The sequence below is a fragment of the Micromesistius poutassou genome (genome assembly GCF_964030765.1).
Source record: "Micromesistius poutassou genome assembly, contig: SCAFFOLD_1750, whole genome shotgun sequence".
NCBI lineage: Eukaryota > Metazoa > Chordata > Actinopteri > Gadiformes > Gadidae > Micromesistius > Micromesistius poutassou.
Window position 1 is genome coordinate 1 of NW_028178150.1, and position 9,836 is coordinate 9,836.

The 9,836-nt window shown below is 54.0% G+C and overlaps 1 protein-coding gene across 1 annotated transcript; it reads left to right on the top strand.

Annotated features, from left to right (window-relative positions):
• Positions 1 to 1,707: 1,707 nt before the first annotated feature.
• Positions 1,708 to 9,499, top strand: retreg1 (reticulophagy regulator 1; the record flags this gene model as incomplete). The annotated part of the gene is made up of 5 exons (XM_084490514.1): positions 1,708 to 1,952; positions 7,111 to 7,228; positions 7,964 to 8,048; positions 8,247 to 8,369; positions 9,429 to 9,499. Coding segments are annotated over exons 1-5 (423 nt in total), but the record flags the coding sequence as incomplete, so codon positions are not given.
• Between the last annotated feature and the right edge of the window lie 337 nt (positions 9,500 to 9,836).

Genomic DNA, 9,836 nt, shown 5'->3' on the forward strand with positions numbered 1-9,836 from the left:
CACACACACACACACACACACACACTACACTTTCTGCGTTACCGTGGTAAATATAAACCGCCATCAGATTTCCAAACGACAACCACTCCATGTGTCTAAACATTCACTGAGGAGTGTGTGTGTGTGTGTGTGTGTGTGTGTGTGTGTGTGTGTGTGTGTGTGTTTTAAACTGTGGTAGTGTGTGTGTTTCTTATTGTGTTAGTGATAAGTGTGTGTGTGTGTGTGTGTGTGTGTGTGTTAGTGATAAGTGTGTGTGTGTGTGTGTGTGTGTGTGTGTGTTAGTGATAAGTGTGTGTGTGTGTGTGTGTGTGTGTGTGTGTGTGTGTGTTAGTGATAAGTGTGTGTGTGTGTGTGTGTGTGTGTTAGTGATAAGTGTGTGTGTGTGTGTGTGTGTGTGTGTGTGTGTGTGACATGACACAACTACTTTCCTCACTCGCATAACAACCCAACCAGTCCCCTCGAGATGCCTTCCAGCCAATCACGTCCGTCCTCCCGGAGGATGGGCAGGTGTGGCTCGATAGGGCCCGTCCCGATTGGCCGGTGGGTGGGTCCGTGCCCCGAGGTCGGCAACCAGGGATGTCACCGTGACAACAGGCCTGGCCGCTGCGTTGATGACATCACTCTGATTCAGACACTAAACAGGAAGGCTGGCAGAAGGGACAGGAAACGCGTTGACTGCAGCGCTACTAGTCAGCTATCAGTCCGCTTAGCAACGGCAGCCATTGTTCAGTAGTCTCGATGGACGTTCCCTTCACGTTCAAAAGAGTTTCATCTGTCCACATTCAGGTGATTCGTACCCAACGTGTGTCTGCCGCGCGACACGTGACCCTCTGACCTTTATCCACCGCTAGCCGGCGGCTTCACCGCGAAGCGACTGTGTGTCTGTGCTAACGCTAGTGCTAACGCTAGCTAGTGCTAGTAGTGCTAGCGCCTGGACAAAGAGCTGTTGCCCAACTTCTGAGAATGAACATGAACTTGTGTTCTCGCTCACCCACAGAGCGGCTGGATGTTGTTGTTGTTTTTTGGCCCGACTCGATGACGCAATCGCAATGTTCCCCAATCAACCAATCAGCGCTCCCTGTTGACACCAACACACACATGCCGCCAAACCACCACGCCCACCTGGTGTGACGGACATACCTTCACACCACGGGCCGAACTATGCTGGGATCACTGCAGGTCACCCCCCGGAAGAGAGACAGAGAGAAGGGTGGAGACAGAGAGGAGATGAAGAGATCAGAGAGAGAGAGAGAGAGAGAGAGAGAGAGAGAGAGAGAGAGAGAGAGAGAGATAATGGAACAGTGTTTTTGGTTGGGCCGTGGGGGCTGGTCTCCTGGGTCTCTCCAGGGCAGTTCATAGAGAGCCCCCCCCCCCCTATACTCCCCTCTCCAGCACCCCTACCCCCTCACCACCCTGACACCCACCACCACAGCCCCCTCCCGCCCACCGCTACACCCCCCCCCCCGCCCCCCCCCCCCCCAGAGCCCTCGTTTAAAGACTCTCACAAACAGCACCCCGCTGAGCCCCTCTGTGTGGCCCCCCCCCACACCTCCCTTAGCCCTTTTCCACCTCACCCCCCCCCCCCCAGCTCGTGATGGCCGGCCGGTAGGAATCCAGTGTGACCCATCTATTTTTAGACGGGCTTGTTGAAATACCCACTCTTGGGGGGCTCCAGGGCAGATCAACACAAGCTGCTCCGCACCGAGACACACACACGTACACCGCCTCCGCCCGCACGCCGGAACCTTCCGCCTGGGATTACCTTCAGCCACCGCCTCGCGTTCCCGCCCGCCCAAGACACCCACTCGTCCTCCCGTTTCTCCTCCTCTGGTCGCCGGGGTCCTCCGGTACCTCGTGGTGGTCCAACCCTCCTCGCCTTGAAGACAAACCGCTCTGAACCGGATCTCCTGAACCCCTCCTGGCACGATGTCCTGCAAGGAGTCAGGGACGAGGTAGAGGAGGGGGAGCTCTGGTCTGGTCAGGGGGGACGAGGTAGAGGAGGGGAGCTCTGGTCTGGTCAGGGACGAGGTAGAGGAGGGGAGCTCTGGTCTGGTCAGGGACGAGGTAGAGGAGGGGAGCTCTGGTCTGGTCAGGGGGGAGGAGGTAGAGGAGGGGGAGCTCTGGTCTGGTCAGGGGGGAGGAGGTAGAGGAGGGGAGCTCTGGTCTGGTCAGGGGGACGAGGTAGAGGAGGGGGAGCTCTGGTCTGGTCAGGGACGAGGTAGAGGAGGGGGAGCTCTGGTCTGGTCGGGGACGAGGTAGAGGAGGAGAGCTCTGGGGAGGAGGTGGTGCCCCTGACCAGACCGGTCAGGACCGGTGTGTTCCCTGAGGGCTGAGGTGGGTGGGGGGGGGGGGGGGGCGTCTCTGGGTGTGTTCTGGTCAGTATTGAGCAGAGGAGTAGTTCCGGTTTGCTCCATCAGGACTGGGCTGGGGCAGCCTCTCTGGGTGTGTGTGTTGGAGCAGGCGTGTGTTGGTTGATGAAGCAGGGTTGTTCCGGAGGAGAGACAAGGGCAGACCGATGAAGACCAGATAGAGAACATCCAGCCTGGGGCGGCGTGTGGCTCAGGTTGTCTGGTTACCAGAAGGTCGCTGGTTCGATCCCCGGCTCCTCCTCCTCCTCCTCCTCCTCCTCCTCCTCCTAGCTGTGAGTGTGGAGGTGTCCCTGAGCGAGACGCCCTCACCCTGACTGCTCCCTGACCCGCTGGCTGTCGCCCTGCGTGCATGAATGGCAGAATGTGAGGCAATATTGTAAAGCTCTTTTCTTTGGTCAGAAAAGCGCTGTGTAAATGCAGTCCTTTTACTATTTTACATTGACAGCGTCAATTTTGTTGGTTCCACTCCATGGTTCCCATGGAGCTTTGTCTGTCCGCTCCGTGCTCAGGGCTCCTTGATGTTGCTGATATTAAATAGTCAAATATTACACAGTAGTAAGACACTTTGTTTACAGGCTTGTAGCAGGTTCTATTCATGTTCTCGTGCCCGCGGTCGTGGTTCCTCCAGAGCCTGGGGGTTCTGCTGAACCACCGTTTAGTGAAGATTAGGACAGCAGTGTTCTGGGAAGTACCACTGTCAACACAGATCATAAACACACACTAGCTGCTCCAGGGGTCAAGTTACTGTGACACACACACACACACACACGTGCTGAAATGCCTGGTATTATGGCCTGCACTTGACTGCCTGCTTCCATGTGTGAATAAATACATTGTAAATATTCTTCCATGTATAAATAGATATATTCTATTCTAAATATAGCAGGCCTGTGTTATACTCTATATTAACCCCAGCCAGGGTCCGGTCAGGAGATCAGACCGCGTGGGGTCTTTAAGGACGGAGCTCAGCTGATCAACAGCTGCTCCCGGGCAGGTTCAGACCAGACCCTGGAGCACCTGTCCCCCCACCAGACCCCCAAGACCCCCAGACCTCCTGACCACCAGACCCCCAGACCTCCTGACCACCAGACCCCCCAGACCCCCAGACCTCCTGACCTCCTGACCAACTGTACCCCCAGTCAACAGACCAGAGTCTAGATCGAGACTCCTCTAGACCTCCAGACCTCCAGACCATCAGACCTCCAGACCATCAGACCTCCAGACTATCAGACCTCCAGACTATCAGACCTCCAGACTGTAGACCCTCAGACCTCCAGACCTCCAGACCATCAGACCTCTAGACCATCAGACCTCCAGACTATCAGACCTCCAGACTATCAGACCTCCAGACTGTAGACCCTCAGACCTCCAGACCCTCAGACCATCAGACCCTCAGACCTCCAGGAGATCTGGTCGTTCATCTTGACAGGCTGGTTGGCTGATTATGTGGTCTGCAATCGAGTCCTGTGATTGGACGTTGGGTTTGCTGGCGGCTGGTCGGTCAGATTATTTATGCTGGATTGTGGTCGGTTGGTTGGTTGATTGGTTAGCTGGTCATGTGGCGGGCTGGCTGACCGGTTAGTAGTGTGTGTGTGTGTGTGTGTGTGTGTGTGTAGTTGTTAGTGTGTTGTCGGTCGTCCAATACATGTCCGGCTGGTTGCCCCGGCGACGGTCTTCCAGGAAGACGAAACCATAATCGGAGCGCCATCGCCAGACTGACGTGTGATCAGGAGATCTTCCATGTCGCCTCTCCGGCTAACCACGTTCCAGAGGGGCTGCTGCCGGGGGGGGGGGGGGGGGTGAGGGAGGGGGGGGGGAGGGGGAGGGAGACCGGGGGGGGGTGAGGGGGAGGGGGGGGGAGGGGGAGGGAGACCGGGGGGGGGGGGGGGAGGGGGAGGGGGAGACGGGGGGGGGGGGAGGGGGGAGTCAGGTGAATGGGTTCAGGATGGGGGAGGAGGGGGGGTGGTTGGTGGTTCGGTCTCCACCACTACAACAAGGAGACCGTGGCAGGCCTGCTGCCAGTTTCCAGTTGCCATCTGGTGGGAGCCAGGGGTATTCTGGGACGCATGGAACATTGTTATGACTAATCAGGCCGCCCTCAGTAAGTGGAGAAGAATGCCACCAAACAGCTGTGTGTGCGTGTGCGCGCGCACGCGTGTGTGTGTGTGTGTGTGTGTTGTCCTCTCAAAAGTGCCAAGTCACTCTCAGGCCATTTCCATCCTCAATTGAACCGCTGCAGAGAGTCTGGCTCACAGAGGCCTTTTCAGTTCAGACTGCAGGTATTTTGATTGCTTTTTGTTTTACGAAAACCCTCAGTGTTCTACCCATTATTTAGAAACGTGTGACTCTGCCTGTTAACCTTCACCTGTATATAATTAGCACCCAACAAACGGCGCAGTAAAAAAAACAGCTGATAGAATCCTGGGCAGTAACCACAGCAACAACTGTGACCTTTCACCATGGGACGTTAACGTAAACATCGTAAACGTCATCGGTATACCAGCCAACCGATCACATGTGCACGGTGTTGTTATCAACCGCTTGTACACACAAGGGCGTTCATTTTGTGCTTCACAGATGGAAAGGGGTCTTGTTGAGTTCTTTAAGCTAGTGTGTTAGCATGCCAGGTGTTTACAGGGACCTGGTCATGCCAGGTGTTTACAGGGACCTGGTCATGCCAGGTGTTTACAGGGACCTGGTCATGCCAGGTGTTTACAGGGACCTGGTCATGCCAGGTGTTTACAGGGACCTGGTCATGCCAGGTGTTTACAGGGACCTGGTCATGCCAGGTGTTTACAGGGACCTGGTCATGCTAGGTGTTTACAGTGACCTGGTCATGCTAGGTGTTTACAGGGACCTGGTCATGCTAGGTGTTTACAGGGACCTGGTCAAGCCAGGTGTTTACAGGGACCTGGTCATGCTAGGTGTTTACAGGGACCTGGTCATGCTAGGTGTTTACAGGGACCTGGTCATGCTAGGTTTTGACATTTTTTAACTTTTACTGGATCTTTGTATCTTTATGGACCGGAAAGTGAAGAGGGACGAGAAGGTGGGAGGAGAAGAGAGGAACTGACATGTAGCGTAGGACCACAGGTGGGAACTGAACTCAGGCCTACAGCCTACGGGGTTAGCGTACTAGCGGGGTTTAGCCCCCGAGACACCGTGACGTTGCCTTTCATTGGTTACGTTATTTGTAAACTTGTAATTAGTTAGTATTAATAATTAAGTTATTAAATTTTCGTGTTCTCACTCTTAAAGTTGCATCTAGTTTGTTTTTAGTTAATTTATTATTTATTTAGTTTTAGTCACAGCCACTGTTTTGGCGGGAAGGTCTTCCCGCCAAACATTTTCCCGCCAATTTAACGTGCTCCATTTGGAGCACGTTAAATTGTGGTCCCAATAGACCAACCGCGTTCCTTCCACGGTCGACACCATTGAAGGTTGTAAACTAAATACGGTTTGATCCTTGGCACGACTTCAGTCAGAATCTCACTCTGAAAGACCGTTTGATTTTCAGATCACATGTCGGCAATAAACGTCCGCCGTTAAAAGGTCCTTTGGGCCCCCAGCCCCGTGCCCGTGCGGCGGTAGGTTCTCTGCGCTACCTACAGCGCTATGTAGGGTGTGCTGTGTCTGTTTTGGCGCCGGTGGGAGCGCTGCTGTTGGTATCGTGTTCCCCGGGGGGGCCACGTGCGCGCTCGTATCACTCCCGCCGTGCGCGGTAATACCTGGAAGTCGGCTCTCTCTCTCTCTCTCTCTCGGGTGTCTGAGCTCATCAGGCGTCCCGCTCTTCCTGGAAGTTTCCCCGGCACCTCGCCTCGAGTGTTGTTGTGTCACCGGAACACCCTGATGACCTCATAGGTCTCCCGGCCTATCACGGCCCGGGAGCCGATGAGCACGCCCTCATTAGGGATTGAGACGATATATGAGGTTGGCACGAAGTGAAGGAGATTACGTCGGGTTGTTAGCTGGGATTACAAAATGGATCTTCGCTTTGGGCTGTTTTTTTTTTTTTCTTGTTTATTTCTTGGTTTGTTTATGATGTGTGTGTGCTGATGGTCCGACTAGTGTGTGCAGATGTGTGTGTGTGTGTGTGTGTGTGTATTGATGTGTGTGTAGATGTGTGTGTGTGTGTGTGTGTGTTCATGTGTGTGTAGAGGTGTGTGTGCTGACGTGTTGTCCCGCTGTGTGTGTAGATGCGTGTGTGTGTGTGTGTGTGTGTGTGTGTGTTCATGTGTGTGTAGAGGTGTGTGTGTGTGACGTGTCGTTCCGGTGTGTGTGTGTGTGTGTGTGTGTGTGTGTGTGTAGATGTGTGTGTGTGTGTGTGTGTGTAGATGTGTGTGTGCTGACGTGTCGTCCCGCTGTGTGTGTAGATGTGTGTGTGTGTGTGTGTGTAGATGTGTGTGTGCTGACGTGTCGTCCCGCTGTGTGTGTAGATGTGTGTGTGTGTGTGTGTGTAGATGTGTGTGTGCTGACGTGTCGTCCCGCTGTGTGTGTAGATGTGTGTGAGTGTGTGTGTGTGTGTGTGTGTAGATGTGTGTGTGCTGACGTGTCGTCCCGCTGTGTGTGTAGATGTGTGTGAGTGTGTGTGTGTGTGTGTGTGTAGAGGTGTGTGTGCTGACGTGTCGTCCCGCTGTGTGTTGGTGTGTGTGTGTGTGTAGATGTGTGTGTGTGTGTGTGTGTGTGTGTGTGTAGAGGTGTGTGTGCTGACGTGTCGTCCCGCTGTGTGTTGCTCTGCCAGCTGGAAGCTGATGGACCCGGGGGAGTCCGGGGGGGCGGTGACAGAGCCTCCGGTCAGCCAGGCCTTCAAGCTCTTCCTCCAGGAGACCTCCTCCTTCAAGCAGCAGAACCCCGGCAAGGTCAGAGTCCAACACACCTCCATGGTCTACACCACGAGGTCCCAACACACCTCCATGGTCTACACCACGAGGTCCCAACACACCCCCATGGTCTACACCACGAGGTCAGAGTCCAACACACCTCCATGGTCTACACCACGAGGTCAGAGTCCAACACACCCCCATGGTCTACACCACGAGGTCCCAACACACCTCCATGGTCTACACCACGAGGTCCCAACACACCTCCATGGTCTACACCACGAGGTCCCAACACACCTCCATGGTCTACACCACGAGGTCAGAGTCCAACACACCTCCATGGTCTACACCACGAGGTCCCAACACACCTCCATGGTCTACACCACGAGGTCCCAACACACCTCCATGGTCTACACCACGAGGTCCCAACACATTCTCCAGGGTCAGGTCCAACCAGCAACTGCACCAGAAGGTCCCGACACGTGTCCACAGTGAAGCCATTCGGCGCTGCGAGGTCCGGACTGGATTGCGGACTGGATCCAGGCTGGAATTGTTCTTACAAAGGCTGGACTATACGGAGATGGTTTTGGACAACACAGAACGGTCCAAACACGCGTCCACAGTGAAGGTTCTTCTGAAGGCTGGATTCTGGATCCGGCTTTGGGGTCAACCCGACCGAGGCCTGAACCAGAACTCAACAGAGTGAGGCCCTGGTTGGGGAGGACACTGGTTGAATATTAACGTTGACTTTCTCCGTTTTTTTTTCTCTCCTAGTTCTGCTTGCTGGTCTGCAGCCTGTGCACCTTCTTCGCCGTCCTAGGACGCTACATTCCAGGCATCGTCGTGTCCTACATCCTAAGTAGGACCTTCTTTGTATTCAAAAGTACATTTTTATTTGTGTGTGGTCGGTGCAACGTTTTAAGGGACGTTTGTTTACCAGTGCCGATTGCGATACTCCCTACTTTCTGGGTTTGCCTTAAACGTCCGAGCCGATGACTTCCTGGTCATTGGCTTGGACAGCCCCGTTCTGACCACTTCCTGTCCGTGTCCCCTGCAGTACTGGGGGTCTTCCTGTGGCCTCTGATCTCCTCCCAGGAGTTCGCCTTGTGGCTGAAGCCAGTTCTGCAGAAGCTGGACTTCGGCTTTGGCCAGTTCCTCCAGAGGATCAAAGATAACCATGGTAACGGGATGAGGGACCTTTAGATAACCATGGTAACGGGATGAGGGACCTTTAGATAACCATGGTAACGGGATGAGGGACCTTTAGATAACCATGGTAACGGGATGAGGGACCTTTAGATAACCATGGTAACGGGATGAGGGACCTTTAGATAACCATGGTAACGGGATGAGGGACCTTTAGATAACCATGGTAACGGGATGAGGGACCGCAGCGACCTCAGGGACGGCTCACAGACCTTTACTGTTCACTACGATGGAGTCATTTAGAGACTGTCCGTGTTCCAGAAAGACCCACGGTCAGTAAGGAGCAGGGAGGGAGCCAGGGCGTCCTCCTCTAGGAGGCCAGCAGACGTTGGGGATCGAACCTGGATCCTTTCGGCCGGGAGTCACACACCCTGACCACTAGATCTAAATATGGTCAATTCAAATCAAGTCAAATAAATGTAGGAGATACTGGCCAGGACTTTCTCTACTAGTTACTACTAGTACTAATACTAGTTAATACTAGGTTATAACTAGGTTATATTGCTTTTGTATTGATAACTAGTATCTGCACCCTTCAGTACGGTACCAGTGTTATGTTATTTTTAGTCCAGGAAAGGCCGCCGAGACAGGATCGCTTTTAACTCACTTTATTTGGTGAAGCTTTTGGTCTATTGTCTAGCGTCTATGAAACAAAAGGAGAGGAATGTGTATATATAACACACGCGGAGCGTCTCTAAGCTTTATATCTACGATACGCCGCCCGAGAGATTCTGGCTTCCCCAGTTGTTCAGCTATTGCTTTTATAGCGAGGTGAAGGTAGACTTCTTCTACAACGTTAAAAAACCTTTGCTCACTTCATCTGTGTGTCCGTTGTCGCCCCCTATGTGCAAAAGGTTGCAGCTTTTTCTAAATGTGCTCAGTGCTGCTCCCCTGTGGATTATGTGAGAATATTACGGCTGAAATGTAATCACACCAGCCTCGTACAGACGCACGGACAGACGTACGGACGGCTCCACCCGGCCCATGCCGTTGTCGTCGTCGTCTGTCCACTGACCCCAGTGTCTCCTTCCAGAGCGGCGGCTGCTCCAGGCCACGTCGGAGAAGGAGAGCATCGAGGCGGACCTCTCCTCCCTGTTCCCCAAGGTCAGCTGACCCCCCCCCCCCCACCCCTCTCCGCCCCCCGCGACCAATCACATCACACCGTCACCGCTTCGCAGCCAGAATGTCGTTCAGACTCTTTTAGGCCTGTGGTGGTGCAGCGGATGCAGCGGTGTGGTTCTCTTTACTGTGTGTTCACACCGCACTTCGCCCCGCGACACGTTTCAATGCAAAGTGAACGTGGAGACGCGAATCGGGCGAATTTTTTTGTCGCCGATTCGCACGACAAGATTTGATTGACGGCGCGACATTTTTCGAACGGCGAGCGCGTTCACGTGGATTTGCAGCGCGACAAATTCGCTGAAGTTGAAATATTTCAACT